The sequence below is a fragment of the Xyrauchen texanus genome, chromosome 6 (assembly GCF_025860055.1).
Source record: "Xyrauchen texanus isolate HMW12.3.18 chromosome 6, RBS_HiC_50CHRs, whole genome shotgun sequence".
Lineage (NCBI taxonomy): Eukaryota > Metazoa > Chordata > Actinopteri > Cypriniformes > Catostomidae > Xyrauchen > Xyrauchen texanus.
In genome coordinates this window covers 29,072,196-29,096,935 of record NC_068281.1, presented here as the reverse complement: position 1 = coordinate 29,096,935, position 24,740 = coordinate 29,072,196, and the positions used below count along the sequence as shown (strand labels likewise).

At 39.0% G+C, this 24,740-nt stretch overlaps 1 protein-coding gene across 2 annotated transcripts; it reads left to right on the top strand.

Moving 5' to 3' along the window:
* Positions 1–207: 207 nt before the first annotated feature.
* Positions 208–23,098, top strand: LOC127644505 (cytosolic phospholipase A2). 2 transcript variants are annotated; one of them, XM_052127690.1, is made up of 18 exons: positions 212–480; positions 730–819; positions 1,308–1,389; positions 2,042–2,190; positions 2,405–2,518; positions 2,646–2,683; positions 2,874–3,018; positions 3,126–3,262; positions 6,372–6,594; positions 7,958–8,072; positions 8,547–8,684; positions 9,367–9,456; positions 10,740–10,805; positions 14,287–14,526; positions 16,060–16,244; positions 16,916–17,105; positions 18,517–18,674; positions 18,776–23,098. In XM_052127690.1, the coding sequence occupies exons 2-18, from the start codon at positions 787–789 to the stop codon at positions 18,914–18,916; spliced, it is 2,244 nt and encodes a 747-aa protein (XP_051983650.1). In that variant the 5' UTR covers positions 212–480; positions 730–786; the 3' UTR covers positions 18,917–23,098. The 2 variants fall into 2 exon arrangements, with proteins under 2 accessions (XP_051983651.1, XP_051983650.1); XM_052127691.1 differs by lacking the exons at positions 16,916–17,105; positions 18,517–18,674; positions 18,776–23,098 and adding an exon at positions 16,558–16,878 and having other exon boundaries at positions 208–480.
* Positions 23,099–24,740: the final 1,642 nt, after the last annotated feature.

The following is a 24,740-nucleotide window of genomic DNA, read 5'->3' as shown; positions in this document are numbered from 1 at the left end:
CTGTTTTTGTGGCGTTATGATTTCAAATCAAATAAAACTGAAAACATGAACGCGTCCATATAATGTCATTTGACATTTAGCACCATATTATGAGACAGAGAGAAACAGACACCACGTCTAGCGCCTCTCATTTCCATCACTTGTGAAATATGAAGAGCTGGGGGCGGGAGAAAAGTTAGTATCCGCCTAATATGGAGTTCGATTCATTTGAACAATTCGATTCGTTTGGATAGTTCGTTTCAATGAAACGATTTTACAAAAGCCATTTTCATAAATTCTTTGAGCTGAAAGTCAAATATAACCCGCCTCTCTTCACAATTTTACTCTCAAACGTTCACGCTTACAGGTGAGTGATTAACAAAACGTTGTGCGATTCGGTTACTCGTCATTCAAATGAACCGGCTCATAATTCGCATTCTTTTGGCCTTCCTGAAATGACTTTTTTCGGAAGTGTCTAACACCACTGTACCACCAGCCATGGTAAGTTCTTTCATGGTTTGTTTCTCTATAAAGTCCTTTAACTTTGAGTAGGCCTACTCCTCGATATGACTTAAATAAGACCAGCAATTTCTATCATTACTTTCTTCTAAACTGAGAGTGAACATTTATGTTCGACTCAGAAAGACGCATAGCAGCTGAAATCTGCATATCTCTTTCGACAAGACAGTATCACGTTTCAACTTCTTGTGACAGTATTTTAATTCCTTTTTTATTGTGTAATTTTGACAGATATTTCCAGGACTGTCCTGAAATAAGACTGCATTCCTGGCATAAACTGCTGTCAGAATGTCCTCCATAGACCCCTATCAGTACATCATAGTAAGTTAGTGTCCTCCTCAAGTTTCATTATGATGTTAGTGAGTTGTCTTAAAAGAAAACCTAAATTATTACAATCAGAGTACTACACGCTGATGACATTTTGTTTGGTGATTTATATATATATATATATATATATATATATTTGTTATTGTTTTTAATATGCATTCAGTATATATTTATGTTTTGTTGTAATTTACCTGATTCTGAAATAAGCTGAAAGTTGCTAAAATGCTACATTAAGTAGTTTATTGATTTAAACATCATACCATAATGTGAATTGAATATGAATTAATCATAATATATGGTCAGAATGTTATTTTGAATGGCTAATTTTGAATCTATGACATCGGAAACCATGCTTGGACACTTCTGTCTGGGATTCACCTGTTGTCCATTTCCTACTTGGATAGCTTAATGAGCTACCTTTTTACATTTTACTGCCTTTTCCACTCTAAATCATTGCCATTTTATATCAATGTTATCTGCAGGTAGAGCATCAGTATTCTCATAGACTGAAAGTAACTGTGGCCAGAGCTGAAAATGTGACTAAAGGAGCATTTGGGGATTTATGTGAGAACAAACTCATGATGTCTTTTTCTTATTAAAAGAAATCCTTAAAGGGATAGTTTACCCAAAAATTAAAATGCTCTCATTATTTACTCACCCTCATGCCATTCCAGATGTGTGACTTTCTTTCTTCTTTACAACAAAAACTAAGGTTTTAAGAAGAATATCTAAGTTCTAAAGGTCCATTCAATGGAAGTGAATAGCGACCAAAACTTTGAAACTCCAAAAAAAACACATAAAGGCAGCATAAAAGCCAAGGACACTGCTTATGCCAAGATTTATAGTGAAAAAGGAGTTCCATTTTGTTCTGTACTCATCCTAAACCAATTGGATTGCTTCAGAATACATGGATTTAACCACTGGAGTTACTATTATGGATCACTATTATGCTGCCTTTATGTGCCTTTTGGACCTTCAAAGATTTGGTCACCATTCACTTGCATTGTATGGACCTACAGAGCTGAGATATTTTACTAAAAATCATTGTTTGTGTTCTGCAGAAAAAAGAAAGTCATATAAATCTGGGATGGCATGAGGGTGATTAAAAGATGAGAGAATTTTCATTTTAATGTGAAGTATTCCTTTAAATAAATAAATAAATAAACAAACAGAGTGATTAGTGCACAAGCTTTACAGTTTATGTGTTTGTTCATAGTGGACACCCCAGACCCTTATGTGGAGTTGTCCATTCCAACCACCCCAGAGTCAAGAAAACGGACCCGCCACATAGATAATGACATTAATCCAAAGTGGAACGAAACATTTGAGTTCATATTGGACCCCAATCAACCCAACATTTTAGAGGTGAAAAATTCATACTCTAATTACTTATGGAGTACTTGTCTTTACAAGCTATTTATTTTATTATGAGATATTTTACTGTAGTTATATTATCATTCCATGACAGTTAAAATATGTAGGTCATTGAGTGTTTTTAAAAGTTTTGTATTGAATTGCTGGAGTTTGAGAGTATACATGAGCACAATGTTATAATGTCTTTTGAATGTTCTTTATTTAGATGACACTGATGGATGCTAATTATGTCATGGATGAAACTCTCGGCACAGCTACATATTCCCTATCAAAACTCAAAGTGGGGCAGACAGAGCAAGTGACAATCCCTATTGGCAAGGTGAAAACCCCAAATCCATTTTAGTATACATTCTTAGCTTGCAATTAATTAATCTGTATACCGTCAATGTTAATGTGATGGTTAATGATTTTCAGTGTATTGTTGTTTACTTTTATTTTACTTCTAGACAACCAAAGTGTTTCTCGATATGTTCTTAGAAGTGTGGTATGTATGAATAAATTTGTATGCAATATATTGTGCATGTTTTATACATTAAATATTTTTAATGTATACAATTTTTTTATAAAAAGTTCCTATTGTGCTCATTCAATTGTGGTTCATGCAGACTTTTTGTAGTCTTAACAAATGAGAATCACAGTAGTATTCTAATGAGACTCTTCATATTGGTGTGCAGTGCATCCAGAGACTTGCGCTTCAGCATTGCTTTGTGTGATCAGGAGAAGCTTTTCATGCAGAAACGCAGAGACAGAGTTATGCTCAGCATCAAGAAACTTCTCAAAATGGAAAACCCGCAATTCCTTCCAGCCTCACCAAGAGAGGTGAACTCAAGAACCACTTTCAAAAATCAAAATTGTGCAATACTAAAAAGTGGATTTTTTTGCAAGTGAGTGAGACCCTTTCTTATTACAGTTCTGTTTGTGCTCAGGTTCCAACCATCGCCATACTGGGCTCTGGAGGAGGGTTTCGTGCAATGGTGGGCTTCTCTGGAGTGATGAAGGCTCTATATGAGTCTGGAGTGCTCGACTGCGCAACATACGTTGCAGGACTTTCTGGATCAACATGGTCAGTATTTGCTTTAAAATGTCAAGTAGTTGGCACAAGATGGTTTATTTTGTGAGGTAGCTACAGGCTGCTAAGAAGTTTGCCTTTTATAATTATTACAGCACTGCATAACAACACTCTTACTGGACATACTTAAAGTAAGGGATTTGATTGGTAACTCGTCCTGCACTGTTTGTGCGTATAAATGGGTACCTCTGATATAACATACACCTTGCAGGTGTAAATCTACTACATCAGTGATGTAACCTGGAGTCATCGGGTGTTTCGGGTCTTTCAACATCATACACCCTCGCCCAGGCGACCCAGCCAGGAGTGATCAGTCCCCGACTTGTGACTAGGTAGCATGTGTGATCCACGGATCACCCCTTTTGATCCACAGCCATCTAGATGCCTTTTCAGTGGCATCCGTGATGTTCCTGATGGCTTTCTTGTTGTGCAGTCCTCTTATTCCCAGAAGCTTGTGGGCCCTGTAGAGCGACTGGCCGGTAAACCCTCGGCAGCCAACCTCGATGGGGAGGCAGCGGGTCTTCCATCCTCTTCTACGGCATTCACCATCCAATTCCTCGTACTTTGCCCTCTTCCGTTCAAACGCTTCTTCCATTCGGTCTTCCCAGGGCACAGTCAATTCCAGTAGGACCACCTGCCGTGATGATTCTGAAAGAAGGACCATGTCAGGCCTAAGTGTAGTCGTGGCGATGGTTTCTGGGAATTAGAGCTGCCTTCCCTGGTCAACCTTTAGCTGCCAGTCCCGGGCTGTTGCCAGAAGTCACCCTGCTGGGTTCCTGCTCTGTGGTGGTTTCTCTCCAGCCTTGACAAATACAATTGAGCGCTGTGTTGGCTGCTGGTAACTGCTGAGGGAGATCCCTGTGCTGATGGCTTCTGCAATGACCCTTAGCACCTGATTGTGGTGCCACCGATAACGTCCCTCTCCCAGGGCTTTAGGGCAGCAGCTTAATATGTGCTCCAGGGACCTTCTTTTTTTGGCACAGAGGGCATGCAGGAGTGTTTATCAGGCCCCAGGAGAAGAGGTTGTTTGGGCTGGGGAGGACATCGTAGACTGATCGGATAAGGAACTGGATCCGGTGTGGCTCTGCTTTCCACAACTCTGACCACGAGATCTTTCAATACATTATCTCTTCCCATTGAGTCCAAGCCCCCTGTTGTCGCATCCCCACCATCCTGCTGATGCGTCTTTCCTCCACCCCTGATCGGATTTCTTCTTGGACTAGTCGATGCTTGTCCTTTCCCTGGGCCTTGTCGTATACAACCAAGCCCTGCACGTCCTGATGCCACTGTCCCCACCAGCACACTATGCTTCAGCCTGGTCGACTGCCTCCTGGGCCCTCCACTTCCTACCCATCCTCACCTCTATACCAGCCGAGGAGACTTTGGTGTCAGTGGACTCTCTGTACAGCAGCACCTCTCTTGCCCGGGAAACCATGAACTCCTCCAACAGGCTGCTGAAGTGGAGTTGTAGCATGTTCTTTCTCCCATGCAAGGCTATGCTGCTGAGGCTGCGAGGGAGGCCCAACCACCTACGCAGGGTGTGGCTGATCTTCCTTTCAAAGCCCTTGACGGTGGTTAGGGGGACATCATAAACCAGCAGTGGCCAGAAGAGTCGTGGCATGGCAGCCCTGACATGTCCACTGCAGCAATCCTTCCCGGTTTCATGAAGTGTGGCTGTGTCCCTAAATGTGCTGTTGAAGACTTTCCCCAGGCTCTTAACTGGCTTCTCTGTGATTGATGGAATTCCTCAAATCGCAGCTTATTACATTTCTAATCGATCAGACTTTCACCTGGAGGATCCCTGAGACCAGAGGTGGGCAATTATTTTGGTACAGGGGCTACATCGAGCTTTAAGTAGTGCATAGGGGGCCACATTGTAGCTACTCCTTTTGAAAAACAATGTTCCACTTTGATTTAGATCTTGTATCTTTTTAGCCCAGAAATAGTTGTGTACTCAATTTTCTGAAGTGTATATGTGAAGGATGGGACTATTCTGCAATTGCCTAAAGTATTGTATTGCTCTACAAAGGTAGAACATTTTCTATCATGCATTAAAAATAATAATAATAAAGGCTTAGCCTAATTATAAATGATTTATTTTACCATCTATACTTCCATTGGAATTTTATAATTCAATTTAACACTCTCTATATCAGGGGTCTGTTTTAATAAAAACTAAAAATCGAAATGAAAGATCTTTTAATGTTTGTCAAATAATGGGCCAGTTTACTTATTTTATTATCAAAACATTACCTGTTTACATGCTAAAAGGGTCATGATGTGGGTCTCGTCAATGGTTTGGCTGCATGACTATGCAATAAAACAGGCTGCATGACTATGATTAATTATTACTGCAAGAGTTAGAGTAACATACAGGTGCGAGGGACTTCTCTAAATTACACAAATAAAAAAGATATTACTGTCTGGCATGCATTTGCTCACGTGTCAGTGATTACCCCTCCTCGTGTTATGTTTATATTTTATAAAAGTTCATCATCGAGAAGGTTTGCTCACAAACTTAGTAGCACCAAACAGCACAAGCAGCCTCAAGAATGGACACGGATTGGCCGTATCACACTTTTTCTTGAGCAGAAGAATATTGCACGAGAGACCGCTGTTTGTTCAAAACCAGGCATGGTTTCCAGGTTACACAAAATAAGTATAACATTAAGCAGAATCTTTAAAATTTGCCCAAGTATAAATCTCTGATTGGGGGTTTGCAACCCTGAATGTTAAAAATGCTTATAGAGGCGCATTAGGTCCCAATGCGAGATAACTGAGATATCCAATGAAAAAAAAAAAGCTGCAGGCCAGATTAAACCATGTTGATGTAAGTTGCCCATGTGTGCCATAGACATTGAAGGAGGCACCCAATCCATATATAGGGACCAGAATATCATAGAGACTTGGGGGTGGGTTCTTTTGACTTTCGGCCAGTAATTAATCACATTCAACTCCCTAGCAACCATCAACAACAACATAGCATCGTGGCATCGATTTTCACATGGGCAAGCACCGCTCACTTTTTCTTCAGAAACTGTAAAAATCTATTTCAGACTTTGTAATACAAAAGGAGCTTTCTATAATAACAATGTTTCCACAGGTATATGTCTATGCTGTACTCACATCCTGAGTTTCCTGCCAAAGGACCAGGGTATATTAATGAGGAGCTGATGAACAGGGTCAGCAATAACCCACTTAAACTGCTCCTGCCCCAAAACATCAACCGCTATGTCAAGGCACTGTGGAATAAGAAGTCAGCCGGACAGCCAGTCACCTTCACTGACATCTTTGGCATGTTGATAGGAGAGACTCTCATTCCAGGGGTGAGACAAGCAGAAATATATGCGTTATTGAGAGTTCTTACTGCAACACGACATTATGCAAAATTGTTGAAATGCACTGTACTTTATTTAAATCCACTGTAGTATATTCAGATCAAAGGCTTCTTTGTATGTTGTCTCTCTATTATGCATCCCAATGCAAATTGACCTCTCTTCGGAAGGATCGGCCCTATGAATCAGGAAAATATTTTTCAATAGAGGAAGCCGACAGCCTCTATAATAAGGAATTTGTCAGCTACAGTAAGCTAGTTTTGAATCAGTTTTGCTTAATCACTGATAGCAATGTTTATCTAAATTCTCATATGACTATGAAATGACACAGAAAGAATTTACAGTGTGTGATGAGACAGATGCAACAGAATGACTTTACTGATAAAGCATTGGCTGTGACTGGGTAAATAACCTTTTCCCTGCAGTGAAATAGTGTTATAGTTCAACAAGCATTGATCATACTGAGGAAATATTACTATGCTAGTATGTAGTGCACTTAATACAAGGGCTAAATACACAACGGAACACGTGGAACACCTGGGGAAACAATCAGGGAATGAGGAACACCTGGAGAAACAATCAGGGAGAATCAATCATGAAATAAAACTACAAAGGACTACAAAACTAACACAGGAAACAGGAACAGGGAACTAAACAAGAATTGCAACATAAAAGTCTAGACAAAGACAGGAAATATATGACAGGATCACAGTATAAAGCGCTTTGGTAACCGCTAAGGAAAAAAAAGGTACTATATAAGTGCAGACCATTTACCATTCTGTTTGCATAATCAGTGACGAGCATGATTCAGAGATTTTTTTTCTTCACTAACATTACATTTTTAATCCACTGATGGTTAAGTGTGCACTCTTCTTCACTTTATTACATCCTCTCCAGCTAAAAAATAACTTGCATCACAACTCGATTTTGACATCTCTCTGCGGACATTTAATTTGGAAAATGGAGCTCACATGCCCACCCAACTACACGTATCGCTTTGGCCACTGGAGGCATTGTTTCAAATATTTGTAATCGCAGACCAATTTTAGGTAAATAAAATATAAAAAATGTAACCTACTGTGTCCAGATTCACTGTAAGATGACATGAGGTTTGAGTCACTCTTCACATACATTATATGGAAAAAAATAAAAAAAAAATTTCTGTGTTCTACGGAAGAAAGTCAGGTTTGGAGTCATATTCCTATATTTGGAGTAATTCATGCAGAATTTTCATTTTTGGGGGAACTATTCCTTTAAGAAAATGCTATGTAAATGTAAATACTAAATTTTTGTCAAATGCTGTGATCACTCAAAAGAAAGATCATTATACTTTGTGTGTGTTTGTGTTGTTCAGAGAATGGACACAAAACTTAGCTCCATGCAGGAGAAGATTAATGAAGGTCAGTGCCCTCTGCCACTCTTCACCTGTCTGCACGTCAAACCTAATGTCTCTGAGCTCATGTTTGCAGGTAAGCGGACAACGTCTGTTCACAAAGTCAATATTTGTTAAGACAAACAATACAGCGAACATTTGTTTGACAGTCACCTCTTTTTAATCCTACATAGAAATGCGGGCATTATCTATTTGTTTATATTTGCTTAATGCAGTGAAAAACATGCAAATATTCATTATGGTGCCCGAACTAATGATTGACTTCTTCCCTGACCCACTGGCTCTGCCCACAAGTTATATTTAGAGATGAGTCATGTAACCAAGCAGATTTGATTGTTAAGTGGAAGTGAGTCAGTTACATTACTCGCTGCATTTGCCATAGATGTGTGTACTTGAGTCGCATAGATGAGGAGTATAACTTTTTACATTTTGTTATTACAACTATATTAAATGTTGTGGTAGTGTAATGTAATTTTCTCTTGTGCATGCAATTTGACTCCGTGTTGATCATACTGAGTGAATGTTTTATTCCTGTACATCTCTCTATCAGATTGGGTAGAGTTCAGTCCGCATGAAATTGGCATGGCCAAGTACGGCACCTTCATGTCTCCAGGGCTCTTTGGGAGCAAGTTTTTCATGGGCTGTGTTGTGAAGCAATATGAGGAAAACCCCTTACATTTCCTCATGGGTAAGACTGGGACTGCTCTGAATTTTAACAGAACCATTTACTCATTCAGACCCTGGATCAATGGATACTGACTACCATATGAACTGGTAACTGAGTGCATTGACTGTACATGGATATCAATTTGCTTAAACCTACCAAAAAGCCTGCATTTCCTAAATTATGAAATTTTCAGATTAGTCTCTGCTGTTGACGTCAAAATGTAAACAGGCATGCCCACAACACTTGCTTGCATTAGATAAGCAGATAAGAATGCTGGGAAAGGTGTGTATATGCAAAGCAAAATCAGGATAATGGGTAAAAATCTATTGTTTTTTGCTTAAACTGTTTATGACCATACCCCGAACGAATGAACAGCGTTTAAGACCTTTACATGACCGTATACATTGTCAACTAATTAACCATAATCGGTGTAACAATCACTGTCAACTTTACCCATTTATTGTATTATCTTTGATCAGGGTTATTCGTACTCCCCAATTGTTATGCTTGTGTGCAAGCATCTTGCAACCATCAGTTGAAGAGGGTATAAGTGAGTTCTATATGAGAAGAACTGTCCTAAAAGCCTCTGATTGTTTTCAAGATTCTCAGTAGAATATCAGAATCAGTTCCAGGTATTGTGCATTTTAGTGTGTGTTGCATAGTGTTTGCATAATGTTTGATGTGTTCTCTGTGTGTGTTGCAGGTGTATGGGGAAGTGCTTTCTCCATACTCTTTAACCGGGTTCTGGGTGTGAAGGATACAGCCAACAGTAGCACAATGGAGGAAGAGTTGGGTGAGAAAGATTGTGTCTCTTCAGTGTTATGTCTCTTTTTGCTATCAGATCTTGAAGTCAAGCCCACCATGAAAGGGACAGTGTATGCTGTATTTCAAGACATTTTTTACAATATCTTGTCATATTGCTTTGTTTGTGTGACCTGCTAAAAACGTGCTACTTCCGGTTCTCCCATTACAGAAATGTGCAGTTTACACATACTGCTGCATGTATACACAGTTTGTAGGGTGTGGAAATTATAAGGTTAACACACTACCACACTGATCAACAAGCTATCAGTCGAAAACCCTGTCAACACAACTTCTAAACATAACGTGACTCAGTGGATGTAGAGCAACATACATTTATCATGATAGATGTGTTTAATCAGTGTGTTGGTGTTTGTTAATGTCATTCATGTTTGGACTTTCAGTGTTCTTTTTGGATTTTGGGTTGAATCTAATGAAGAAACTTCCTGGTCATATTTAACTCTAAAAGAAGAAACTACAATTTGCTTAATAAAAAATAAAAATCATAGTCCAAGAGAAAAAGGATAATTTTCTTTATTATTATTTTGCATCGTGTCTACATTATTTTAATGACAATTATGAAAATGTAATCTCTAAATGATCATTATTGTAATGCAAAAGAAATATCAGATTCTTATTCAGTACAACCAGTTCTGGGTAGAATTATTCTGAATTGTTCAGTAATCTGGTACTGATTACAAATTACATAACAACAATTTTAATTGTTAACATAATCTCTTGAATTACATGTTTTAGGTAATCTAATCGGACCACTTTCAGATTACTTTTGACTTCGCTCTTGTTTACATGATGTCACATGCCTTCGAGTAGGATAGTCTGGTACCATTTTGACACAAATACAAAGAGGAAGAAAATATATTCCATTCTTTATTACCAACAAATGTAAACCAGTTTTAGGCTGATTATAACAAATCTAAAAAATACAATATGTATAAACAGTAATAAAAAGGATAATTTTGGGATAAATAAATTATGAACAATTTACTGCCATAGCCTGATTAATATATAATCATGTAATCCATAAAAAGTAACTCTAATCTGATCACAAATATTTAAAAATGCAATGTCATTACAAGTACTTGATTATGTAATCTGATTACTTAATCCAGTACATTTACAGTGGTACTTTAAAAATGTATAATATACCATTGTTTTATTTTTTGCATTTGTATTAAGAATGATTTTTTTTATATTATAAAACCCAATCATTTATTAACAGTTTTCATGAGATTTGCCCTTCTCTTCTGTTTTCAGATCAAATTAAACCAGAACACATTGTGGGAGATGACTCAACAGATAATGAGGAGGAAACTCCAAGAGGTGAGAGATACTCTAATATTTTCTCTTTCATTCTCTCTCTATCACACACAACCACACACACACTTAAAGCAGGCGTGTGTACATTTTTCTATGTTAAAATATTTCAATGCAAATCCCTTTATTGTCACTCAACCATATACACAGTGCAACAGTGGGTGAAAGTCTTGGGTGCGGTTCCAAGCAACATCGATATATGACAACTAAAGTTTGTGTACAAACTTTGATGTTGGCTTGAGAGCCCGAACCTTGAACCAGGACTGGAACTCGAGTGGCCTTGTGCACTGCTTAGCACAGTAAGATTACATTTATTTGAATGCATTAATGAGAGAGCCGTTGCGTGTCTGAATTAGTCCTACCTGTTTATGCAAAGTCTCTCTATTAATAGTGAAGCTGTGGGTTTTAGTCAGTGCTCGAATTGAGGGGGAGGGGGAGATCCGGGCGTCTCGCCCCACATCTAAAACAGCTAAGTGCATGACATCCTTGACATGACTGCTTTGCTTGGCGCTGCTTCTCTGAGGCTAACTTTAGCTAAAAATGGAGAATAATAAACCTCCACTCGCAGTCGGGAAGAGAAAGCTTCTTACTGACTTTTTTTGAGGGGTCATTTTCTCTCTTTCTCTATATCTCTCTACTATATCTATCCACTCCCATGTCAGGGCTTTTGTATTCCTTGCATAAATTGGAAACATGTAAGCTTGGTCATTGTTCATTAATAATAGGCCTGGTTCTACAGGGGTGCTAGAGATTGCGATGAAGATGAGTGACAGCTTTTTAGTGATTATAAAGGGAGCACTCATTGTGCGCATTCTATGCTATATATAATCCATTCAGAATTTGTATAAATCTTGTTTTTCATGCTGCTAAGAGGATCCGGGATTCACTCTTGAAATAGCAATGATTGACATATTGATAACTTAGTAGTGTTTTTTACTGAATAAAGCAGCCTTTTTGACTGAAATAGTTTAATAGTCTGCTGACTTGACTCACTCATTACAGTCACCTATTAATGTAACAATATAACTGCACTGAAATCATTGAAAAATACCCACTAAAACACAGACTGACAGCCTGTCTTGTCACAATTTATATTTTTAATATCTAATAAACTTGTTTCATGCATTTAAACAAGTCTTTTGGAACAAACATTATTATCACAAAGTGTCACATCAATAATTTGGTTGTTTTTTGGGTAGTAAATACTACATTGGTAAATAATGCTAGAATTATTATGTTGGATGTACACTACTGTTCAAAAGTCTCCTCTGCTCACCAAGTGTAACGCAGACTCAGGCTGGTAGGGATCCATATGTGGTTTTATTAAAGAGAGCAGACGCAGGTTGGTGGTTCAAGAGACAAGCAAACAGGGATATCACAGGTAGGCAGTATCGTAGTCAGACAGGCAGAAGATCAGGGCAGACAGCAAATAACAAGAGATAGGCGTGGGTACAAGACGGGCAGGCAGCAAACAAACGTAGTCGATAAAAACAAGGCAAGGTCAATACACAGTAGAACAGAAATGTAGCCAGGGAAACAGCTGTGGTGTAATCGGGCCAGGTATGCGGGTTTATGGGAAATGTAGTCTTGGAGTCAATACTCGGGTGAGTTAGATCTCCGGTGGCCAATTGAGGAGGCACCTTCACCGGCGTTCATGACACCAAGCCTGCATTGATTTGATCCAAAATACAGTAAAAACAGTAATATTGTGAAATCTTGGTGAGCTTGGAAGCCATCTGATTTTTTTTTTTTTACTGTTTTTGAGACATTTCAATGTATTTTGAAGTCACTTGCTTTTCACATGCTCTTCAAGTGCCTTATATGTAGTCCCCTGATATAGTTGCCCTTTTGGGTCTGCTGCTTTGTCACCCTCTAAATCCAGTATTACTTAGAGTAAGCCATTTAATAGAAGAATAGTATCTTATCTCTCTTTGTTATATAACATTGGACTGAAAATGTTTTTTTTTATTCTTTATCAACACAAAAGCCTGTTATTTTATGTAAGCCTGTTTTTAATAAATAGTATATAGGTATGCATATTATGATCAAATAAATATATTGTGTATTTTGTATAAATTGTATATTGCAAGACTAACCTGCACCATCAAAAAAACTGGTTGTAGTTACTTCAAAGCAGAAGGAAATCTAGTTTCTAAGCTACTTTATTGATAAATAGGTGAAAATGTTCAATCCAAATGATGAAGACGGGTGCGTGTTAGAAGCTGTCATAAGATCATCCCCTCAAGAGTGTCCCTCTGATGCATTACACATTTATGCAACCAATAAAGAGATAGCCAATCACAACACTGAAGCATATCCTCTCAGTTTTCTAATATTATTACAATTAATGCAGATGATTACATAAAAGACCCACAAACAGGTGAGATGAAAAGGCAAGCTACCAAATTTAAAGGAGACAAATGAAATTTTAGTCTCAGAAGAATAAGAATTATAATAATAAGTTTAAATAGCATAACAGTATGTTGGCTTTCTCAAGCCAACATAATTACAATAAACATCTGATTTACACATATCACTGTTTACACATCTTGTTACACCACCATAAATATGAAGTGTTGTGTTGACATTCAGCTGTCATTTGATAGTCAGTAGCCAGTGTGTTATTAAGTGAAGTATAAAATGTGGGTCCAGTCTGAGGTTATTAAAGTGCGGCGCTGATATATGTATCCTGGAATTATGATTGCTTGGGGAAAGAGGCCGTTATGTAGTCGGCTGGTGTGGGTCCTGATGCTGTGATACCGCCTGCCTGATGGTAGCATTGAGAGCAGCCCATGGCTCGGGTGGCTGGAGTCTCTGATGATCCTCCGAGCTTTTTTCACACACCGCCTGCTATAGATTTCCTAAAGGGAGGGAAGCTCACCTCCGATGATATGTCTGGCAGTTTGCACCACCCTTTGCAGGGCTTTGCGGTTGAGGACGGTGCTGTTGCCATACCAGGCGGTGATGCAGCCACTTTATTCTATCCCAGCTTAATATGCAGAATCAACTGTATGTAAGCGGTTGTAGTTTAATGCAATCATAAACTGTAAATACTATGTCTCTCTGGCACTGTTATAATTCCTCTGTTTGTTTTGAGCAGCACGTCTAATCCATCTAAATAAATAAAATAAAATATAAAACAACCTTGCTTTTTGGGGCCCTCTGGTTGCTTGGTGGACCTAAGCAGCAGCTTATACCACTTATTGCTAGAAGCAGCCTTGTTCTGTTTGTTAAATCAACAGCAGATGTTTTTGCAATTCCATTCAATGGCGCTAGTGCCGCAGAAATTACACACTTCAGCTTTAACTACATTTTATGTTTAATTTAATTTCTATAGCCCTTTACAGTACATACTACAAAACAGCTTTTACACAGAACTGTGGCTGCACAACCTCCAGTGAGCAAACCATGGTCAAGAGCGCATCAAAAATCTACCTAAAGTGGTGAGGGATAGAAGGAAGAAGTTTACTGTCTCTTTTTCTTCCAGGAGGCACAGAGTCTGCAGAGGTGGAAGATGAACGGCAGCGTCACGCCCAGGCTAGCTGGGTTCAGCGCATGTTGACCTCAATAATGGGTGACTCCACCCTGTTCACCACACGTGAGGGCCGTGCCGGCAAGGTGCACAACTTCATGCTGGGGCTTAACCTGAACTCTACCCTGCCCTTCTCACCCTTCAGCGGCCTCATGAACCAGACCTCAGTGGATGAGGAGGTTGATGCTGTTACAGGTACTAGTTTGTAATTTAGGTGACAATTTATTCAAAGCAACTTACAGTACACTTACTAAAGGGACACCTAAGGTTTGCTACCTTACTGAAGGGCTAAAGCATCACCCTTTTAAAGGGATTTAAACATACAATCTTTTGGTTACCAGGACAGATCTTTAAAGGGAAAGTTCACCCAAAAATGAAAATTCTGTCATCATTTACTCACACTCGTGCATTCCAAACCTGTATGCTGTTATTATTATTATTATTATTATTATTTATTTTTAAAAACAGTATTTTGGAGAAGTTTATCTAGATATGAATTTTCTTCATTCAGTTCTTGACATACAACAACAATTAAAATTATCTAATAGCATGTTGAGTTCCAAAGGTAGTTTATTCAGCTAAGTTTTTTGAGGCCAATGATGGGTTTGTGTGAGAAACAGACCAAATTTTAAGTAATTATACACTGATAATCTTGCCTTCTACCAAAACTGCTCGTGTCTGGCCCACGCTTTCATTCTTAATTCAAAAGTTGCATTTGAGAATCAATGGCATATTGGCGTCTATATGCCATTGAAGAACCGCGACATGAACATGAACTTGATGCGAGCTTCCGTGAAGGTGAAGATTAGCAGTGAATAACAACTTAAATTTCAGTCTGTTACTCACACTAAGCTATTTTATGAAGATGATTTGGAATAATGCACACAAGTAATATGGACTACTTTTATGGTATTTTTTGTCCTTTTTGGAGCTTGACAACTCCTGGTCACTTTCAAATATTGTATGACAAGAGCATTGAAATTACATGAGAGTGAGTAAATAGATATTCATTTATTTTTTGGGTAAACAATTCCTTGAAGGCCACCATGGTCTTAAACCACCAGAGTACTTTTCTTTATGTCTGACAACTCACCTTGCCCTGGTCTCGTGAAGCATGTAGTTAAAAGAGTGTGACAGACTGTAGGTGGAACAATAGCCTGAAATGTGCTTAATTCTATTAAGCTCTTAGATGAGTGAAGGAAGGTCTATATGGTCTCACCATATCATTTTTAATAATAGTAGCATAGTGTGTCTCAGCACTTCCTGTTCATATTTAGGTGTGAGAAAAAGATGAGCACTTCACAAGAAATCTTAGTTAATACAAAGAAAATTACATTAATGCACAATAGAATCATAATAATTTGTAGGCAGCAAACAACCAGGTAAATCTTTGTGATGGCATGTACTGTCGCTGGCTTTCCTGTATGATGCTATGCAAAGGCAAAGTGCAGTAACTACACCTTTTGTCAAAATTGATTTTACTTAAGTCGGGTTTATTAGACTAATCTGTCCAGTTACAGACAGTTGTGGCTCAACTATGCTCAGATTCAGAGAACATGGAGTGTAAAAACTGCAGTAACACCAAAATCCTAACGAAAACTACAGCAATTAAAACATTGTTATATTTATTTTTTATTTTTTGCATTTGTAGGCCATTTTAGGTCATTGGTATTTCTTACAAACCACAGCAGTAGCACTGATATAAACAGGCTTTGGTCTTTCCTGTAGATCCTGATGAGTTTGATCGAATCTATGAGCCCCTTGATGTGAAGAGTAAAAAAATCCATATTGTGGACAGTGGCCTGACCTTTAACCTGCCCTACCCTTTGATCCTGCGTCCTCAGAGAGGAGTGGACCTCATCATCTCATTTGACTTCTCTGCCAGGCCCGGTGACTCCAGCCCACCATTCAAAGTGAGTGTCTGACCTGAAGATTGAAGAAATATAGGGTGAATCTCATCAAAACTGTCATGAAATGCCAGAGTCATGTTTCACCCTAGAATCTAAAGAAAAATATAAGAATTTCTATATTGCATAAACAAAATTATGTTTTATATGATTCATCCAGTGTTAGTAATCAAAGTGTTATGCATGGTAAATTAATTTAAAGGGATAGTTCACCCAAAAATTTAAATCATGCTTCAAAATTTTGGCACCCATTCACTTTCATTGTCTGGACCAAAAGAGCTGAGAAATACTTCTAAAAATCTTTGATTGTGTTTAGCAGAAGAGAGAAAGTCATCCACATCTGGGAGGGCATGATGGTGGGTAAATGATGAGAATTTTTCATTTTCACCTTTAAGATCTTAAGATTTACATGAACGCGTCCAAATATGGATTTCGGCTTAAGTAATTCAGTGATTTACACTTAGGTCACAGAATGCAGTGTGTGTTGTCATGTAAAAGGAACTGTACAGAAAATAACTATTGAAATGGTTTAATAGTTTCTGTTGAAACTGTTCCATAGTTTCTTTAACTTCTTAAAATCAGCTCCAACGAGCATAGAAGAAGGGATTTGATCATAGAAGGGATTTGATCATAAGCTGTTTTCTGCGTTTGATTGTGTTCTTGTCTATCTGCATTAGGAGATACTTCTGGCTGAAAAATGGGCTCGCATGAATAAGCTGCCATTTCCTAAGATTGATTCCAAAGTATTTGACCGAGAAGGTCTGAAAGAGTGTTATGTGTTCAAACCTAACAAGGGAGACAAAAACTGCCCCACTGTCATTCATTTTGTCTTGGCCAATATCAACTTTCGGGACTTTAAAGCCCCAGGTAAGATAATGCATGGCATTAACACTGTATCCTAACCAGACGTGATGTGATAAAGCGAAACACAATAAAGGTTAACCTGGAAGACATGCCTTTACTCTTATTGGGTGCCACTTTATCATGTCAGAGTTTTTGTCCTAACCAGCTGCAAACATGACAAGCGACAAAAAACAGGACATTCTATCATTCACTTGGTTTCTTTTTCTGCAGTGTTGCACCGGGTAACACTGTGAACTCTCATTGGTCAAAAATCCAGCTTCTCATAACAGGACATTAAACATGAAATATATTCTGATCGGCTGTGATTGAACTGAGCAGTTTTGCATTCAGTGTGGACAGCCAGATCGCTTGTTGCTGGAATCTGGAGTCGCATTGCATCTGGTTAAGACTGTTACACTAATGCCTCCTACACACTACATGACTTTCAAAGACGTTTGATCGTGGTACCGTTCATATTACACAACTATCTGACTTGACATGGAAGTCGTAGCGTTTTCAAACAACACGATGAATCCGCAACAGGGGTGAACACATTACAAAATATTTCACTATTGACGAATCCCCGACGACTCTGCCTGGACTCCAAATTATGTTTCACAACAGAGTACACACGAGAAGTGATACGAGATACGAAAGAAATGCATGATCATATGTTATGCATTTCAGAATATGATGTGTATGTTTTCAATCACCTAAAGGCATCATATGGTTACAATATGAAAAAGTACATCCTACTGAAAATCTACCTTATTTGCTTACCTGAGAATTGGCAATTTCTCTTCAACTCTTCTCTTTCTCCACCCGGTTGTGCTACAGTTCAGATGAAACATCAAATAGGCACTGGTGCACCTGCCAATGTACCTCTAATTTTTCCTCAATTTCTTCGGTCCAATGAGACTGTGGATGTTCTGTTGCAGGTACATCAGGACTCCTCCCATTGAAACTTCCTGTGCCACGTTTCTTGCTCTCTCATTGGCTTTAGGTCAACGCTGCAGTTGTATTAATTCAAAACGTATTTCATATTGCGTGATGTGGAATCACAGACAGGTCCAGATATTTAACATGCTAGATATCTCACTGACATCGGCGATGTGTCACGCTTTTCTCAAATCACTTTCAGGCTTTTGTCGGCGATCTCCACAAAACTGTCAGCGAGTGAAAATCAGGCTTAAAAACGTGTAGTGTAAACTCGCCATAACTCTGAAACAGTATGCTTTATTTTCCAGTGAGATTATTGCCTGAGTTCTGTTGTCATGTCTTTATTTGGAGGATGAGGTGAAAAAATGTAAATCAGTGGGAAACAAAAGGGTCCAATCAAACAAAAGTTCAAAGCTTTTTTTAAAAAAATTTACAATTCCAACAGCATAATTTCAGTTTGAATGTAAGAGTGATTCATTTTTTTGTTGTGTTGAAGGAGTTCCCAGACAGTCAGACAGTGAGATAGAGTTTGGTGACTTTGACATATTTGATGATTCAGCTTCTCCCTACTCCACTTTCAACTTTCAATACCCCAATCAGGCCTTCAAGAGGCTTCATGATCTCATGGAGTTCAACACGCTTAACAACATTGAGGTCAGTGGTCAATCAACTTTAAAATGATTCAATAAGAAAAAGGGGTTAACTTTTTTCCCCTATTTTTTTTGTCTGCTTTTATAACCTATTTTGCTTTTTAGGTTATAAAAGAAGCTATTAAAGACAGCATTCTGCAGAGACGAGAGAACCCATCACGCTGTTCGGTTTCCCTTTCACTCAGTGAGATCGAAAACAAGAAGTTCCTGAAACGAAATACCAGCAATGCAAAAAGACACACCTAACAGATAGCTAAGCAAAAAGCAATACACAAAAGCCTCGACATTGTGGTTTTGAGACTATGTTGGTCCTTGGTGCTGAATCAGATTTGAAATAGAATCAGCAAGCTGATTTATCAGACAAGACTGGATCGACCTTATTGCTGGGGTTTACAATGTTTTCATTTCAAATGTATCATTTACTGTGATTTCCCACAATGTTTCTCCAACATTTGTAATATGTTTGGGCAAGTTCCCCACACCTTTAATCTTAAAGGGCTCTTACTTTTTGAGACAGTCATCTGACAAATCTGGCAGTGCACTTCTCTAAGGAGCCCAAGTACTGGCAGCTTTGTTTTTTTGTGGGCATTTTAGCAAGCAAATAATCTTCTGAGGTGTGAGAGTAATTTACAGTCTCTGTGGCAGCCTGCGTCTCAGGACATTCTGTTCATAAAGTGTTTTTGTTTGTGTGATAAGAAAGCAACGGATGTTCTCCATTCAGTTCTACTGTGACGCACCTATGACCAGTAGATGGTTTGTGTCTTTAGTCTCATATTTTATTGAAATGTTAATACTTTTGTTGAGAACTTGATTTGGCTGCTTCTATTTATTTTGCTTGCAAGTGCCCTCTCTCTTGCCCATGGGTTGAGAAGAAGGTGGAATGCCATCTTACACCTCCCACACCAGACTCCACCTATTTGGGAGATGTCAAAAATGATAACAAGATGGGACATGAATGAATGACCTGATGATCCTTTTGAAAGATGAGTCAGTTCCTGTTTATTGATATATTGCATTTTGGCAGGTTCTAAATAATATAAATCTAACTTTACCTCTCCACATAATCACTCCTCTGGTTTACTGAATGATAAAGTTTATAGTAACACTTATGAAAGTGTTATCACAATAATGTTCCATTCATTAAATTAGTTAATGCATTAGGTGTCATGAACTAACAACGAACAACACATATTTTTACAGCATTTATTAATCTTTGTAAATGTTAGTTAATAAAATAAAATTGCTCAATGTTATTTCGTAGGGCATTAACTAATGTTAACAAAAAAAAAAAAAAAAAAGAACACTAACCAAGATAAATAAATGCTGTAAAAGTATTGTTCATTGTTAGTTCATTTAAACTAATGTTGTTTACTAGTGTTAACAAATGGAACCTTTTTGTAAAGTGTTACCAAGTTAATCATGGTTTACTTAATGATTAAAGCAGTTAACACTGCATGAAATAGTTTTACAGCAAATGCCTATTATAGGCATACCTGTCAACATTTGGGTACCAAAATCGGGTGTGAAAAACGGGAGTGTTGACGGGTTTGATTAAAGGGCTGCCAACTCTCATGCATTGAGCGTGCGAGTCACGCAGTTGACACTGATCTCACACCATACGCCCCTTTTCTCACAGTGATAACGCCGTGGTGCAAAGAGGACACTGACAACACACGGACAGACATCTATTTATTTATTTGTGTCATGCTTATTTTGCTGCTGCTGTTTTAATATTTTGATAATGACGATCATCATTAAATCAATTCTAATTGTGGCCTGAAGATGTAAATCAAAGCAGGTAAAGCCATTAATAAAACTGAACTGAGGTCAGTGGGATTAAGGTGGAGGGTATATACTGGAAAGACGAGTAGTAAAAAAAAAAAAAAGTCTAAGCTATAATCGTCTTATTCAGCTCCGTTCCTTTTCTGCGTTCCGCTCTTCCGAATTTTGTCATCTAACTTCCTGTTTTGTACTGAAGCTACTAAGAAGAGTCGATCAAAGTGGATTACGTGTGGAAGCACAGAAAGTATTTTGCATCAAGAGTTGTGAGTCTACAGCACCCCCTTACTACTTGAAAATGCTAGCAAGGTGTTTTTTCTGTCACTCTAAAGTTGTGCCGAATGTCCACCTGAAGCCTACCCCACTTCGCGTGCACGCGCACAGTACCGCCGTGTTTCCACTAGATGAAAGTAAAAAAAAGTGGTAATTTCGTCTTCAGGTGACACTTTAGTGTAAAATGTACCAGTAGGCTACATGCAGATTTAATGTTTAATAAGCAGACAAAAAATACCTAGAATCACTGATCTATTTATACAGTGCATCTGGAAAGTATTCACAGAGATTCACGTTTTTCACATTTTGAATGTTACAGCCTTATTCCAAAATTGATTAAATTCATTATTTTCCTCAAAATTCTACAAACAGTACCCCATAATGACAACGTGAAAGAAGTTTGTTTGAAATATTTGCACATTTATTCAAAATAAAAAATCACATGTGGATAAGTATTGACAGCCTTTGCCATGACTCTCAAAATTGAGATCAGGTGCATCCTGTTTCCACTTATCATCTATGAGATGTTTCTACAACTTGATTGGAGTCCACCTGTGGTAAATTCAGTTGATTGGACATGATTTGGAAAGGCACACACCTGTCTATATAAGGTCCCACAGTTAATGGTGCATGTCAGAGCACAAACAAGCCATGAAGTCCAAGGAATTGTCTGTATTAGACCTCTGAGACCGGATTGTATCGAGGCACAGATCTGGGGAAGGGTACAGACAAATTTCTGCAGCATTGAAGGTCCCAATGAGCACAGTGGCCTCCATCTTCCATAAATGGAAGAAGTTTGGAACCACCAGGACTCTTCCTAGAGCTGGCCACCCGGCCAAACTGAGTGATCGGGAGAGAAGGGCCTTAGTCAGGGAGGTGACCAAGAACCCGATGGTCACTCTGACAGAGCTCCAGCGTTTCTCTGTGGAGAGAGGAGAACCTTCCAGAAGAACAACCATCTCTGCAGCACTCCACCAATCAGGCCTGTATGGTAAAGTGGCCAGACGGAGGCCACTCCTCAGTAAAAGGCCCACGACAGCCTGCCTGGAGTTTGACAAAAGGCACCTGAAAGACTCTCAGGCCATGAGAAACAAAATTCTCTGGTCTAATGAAACAAAAGATTGAACTTTTTGGCCTGAATGGCAAGCGTTATGTCTGGAGGAAACCAGGCACTGCTCATCACCTGGCGAATACCATCCCTACAGTGAAGCATGGTGGTGGCATCATCATCTTCCAACAGGACAACGACCCTAAGCACATAGCCAAGATAAAAAAGGAGTGGATATGAATGTGAATGTCCTAGAGTGGCCCAGACTTGAACCCCATTGAACATGTCTGGAGAGATCTGAAAATGGCTGTGCACCGACACTCCCCATCCAACCTGATGGAGCTTGAGAGGTCCTGCAAAGAAGAAAGGGAGAAACTGCCCAAAAATAGGTGTGCCAAGCTTGTAGCATCATACACAAAAAGATTTGAGGCTGTAATTGGTGCCAAAGCTGCTTCAACAAAGTATTAAGCAAAGGGTGTGAATACTTGCGTGTGGTTTTTTTTTTTTTCCGGATGCACTGTGTGTATATATGTGTGTGTGTGTGTGTGTGTGTGTGTGTGTGTGTGTGTGTGTGTGTGTGTGTATATATATATATATATATATATATAACAAAGTTCAGAGACAAGATTTTCTGAGAGAAAATCAGTAGAGCAGACAGCAATGCACTCCTAGTAAGCTTGTTTGATACAAGTCCATTTGATACAATATTAAATCGATTGCACATTTTGTATTTGAATACTTTTATACCTAGTACCTCTCCCATCATTCATACATCCTAATATCTTGTCCTCTAAATTCCTCTATGATTAATCCATTTGCATCCGTTCTCTTATTCCCTCACAGTACACTATGCGCATTAAAGTCTCCACACCATATCACTTTACTCTGTATTTGCACACCCACAGTATTAAATGCATCAAGGCACATTCTATTACATGGATTATAATAATCACTTATTGTTATTTTATCCTTTTCTGATTACTATTGATTCGTGGTCTTTTCCTACATTTCGCACAAATGTTGCCACACCACTACCTTTCCCGGTCATCCTGTCATTCCTAATTGCTGTATAACCCTGTATTATAAAATCCCACTGAGGTCTTAGCCATGTTTCCTGTATGCATGTTGTGTTAGGTTTATTCTGTAAGTTTGAGACAATTTTTTTTTTTAATTCCTGCCCATTGGCAATGACAGTGCACATTGCACTGTAGGATAATTAATAGCATAATGTACCATCACCCCATGACTGTGAGCTGAGATTTTGTTCCACTCAACAAATGAGGCACCTCTTGAACCAGTTTAATAATCACTTTGTACTCATCATTTCGTTCTCCTGCTGCTATTATGTTTTGCTCATCAGTTTCTTCTGAATAAAAACGTGCATTTTGCTGCCTTTGTTTTTTTATGCTTTCGTCTACCGTTAATCTTCTGTAAATGATTCCAACCTGCATCATTCCCACCACTTACTTCCATTCCTCTTAGCTCACTTCCTGATCCATCACTTCCCTCTGCTATCTCCTATCCATTCACAGCCCGGCTGTTTGCCGATCTTTGCATCGGCCTACCAGTGACATTTAGTGGTGTGGAAGCAACATCATTCAAAATCAATAGTTTTCAGTTACAGATGACATTGTACAAATTCACTATTCACAGTCAGCCATGATTAATTTAATCGAAGAGTGAAATTGTCCAATGACAAGATGGTTACTGAGATTAAGCGAGTAGTATTCAGCTGGCCATGTGATTCTAAAATGGCAGCCCCAATAAGGGGGCCTCTGCCCCATGTACAATAAATCAGCATTTATAAGTCAAGTCAAGTCAAGTGGTTTTTATTGTCGTTTCAACCATATACAGTTAGTACAGTACACAGCAAAACGAGACAACGTTCCTCCAGGAGCATGGTGCTACATAAAAACAACAATGGACCAACATAGGACCACATGAGACTACACAACGAAATAAAATACCTATATAAACTACCTATATATACCTATATAAAGTGCACGTGCAAACATGTGCAAAAAGTACAGGACAGTACAACAAATTACTGACAATGAACAGGACAATAGACAGTGCAGCGCCGACCAGTACTCAGTAGTGCAAAAAGATGACAGTTTCTAAAATGTAAACATAACATACTATGAGATAATGTTCTAAGCACATAGCAGTTATTGAGGTAGCAGACAGTTATAAAGTGACAGTAATTAAAGTGCAACTCAGGACACGTGTGTCTCAAACCAGTCTCTGAGTATTGAGGAGTCTGATGGCTTGGGGAAGAAGCTGTTACACAGTCTGGCCGTGAGGGCCCGAATGCTTCGGTACCTCTTGCCAGACGGGAGGAGGGTAAAGAGTTTGTGTGAGGGGTGTGTGGGGTCGTCCACAATGCTGGTTGCTTTGTGGATACAGTGTTTTTTGTAAATGTCTTTGATGGAGGGAAGAGAGACCCCAATGATCTTCTCAGCTGTCCTCACTATCCTCTGCAGGGCTTTGCGGTCCGAAACGGTGCAAGTCCCAAACCAGGCAGTGATGCAGCTGCTCAGGATGCTCTCAATAGTCCCTCTATAAAATGTAGTGAGGATGGGGGTTGGGAGATGTGCTTTCCTCAGCCTTCGAAGAAAGTAGAGACGCTGCTGGGCTTTCTTGGTGATAGAGCTGGTGTTGAGGGACCAGGTGAGGTTCTCCGCCAGGTGAACACCAAGGAATTTGGTGCTCTTGACGATCTCCACAGAGGAGCCGTCGATGTTCAGCGGAGTGTGTTCACCTTGTGCTCTCCTAAAGTCAACAACCATCTCTTTTGTTTTGTCGACATTCAGGGACAGGTTGTTGGCTCTACACCAGTTCGTCAGCCACTGCACCTCCTCTCTGTATGCTGACTCGTTGTTCTTGTTGATGAGACCCACCACGGTCGTGTCATCGGCGAACTTGATGATGTGATTCGAGCTGTACATTGCTGCACAGTCGTGAGTCAGC

Bases quoted from the DNA above. Each gene is read 5' to 3' on its own strand.
- LOC127644505 (XM_052127690.1), top strand. From the start codon at position 787: ATGTCCTCCATAGACCCCTATCAGTACATCATA. The intron at 1,390-2,041 runs GTGAGAACAAAC...GTTTGTTCATAG, and splicing joins AGGAGCATTTGGGGATTTAT to TGGACACCCCAGACCCTTAT. The intron at 3,019-3,125 runs GTGAACTCAAGA...GTTTGTGCTCAG, and splicing joins TTCCAGCCTCACCAAGAGAG to GTTCCAACCATCGCCATACT.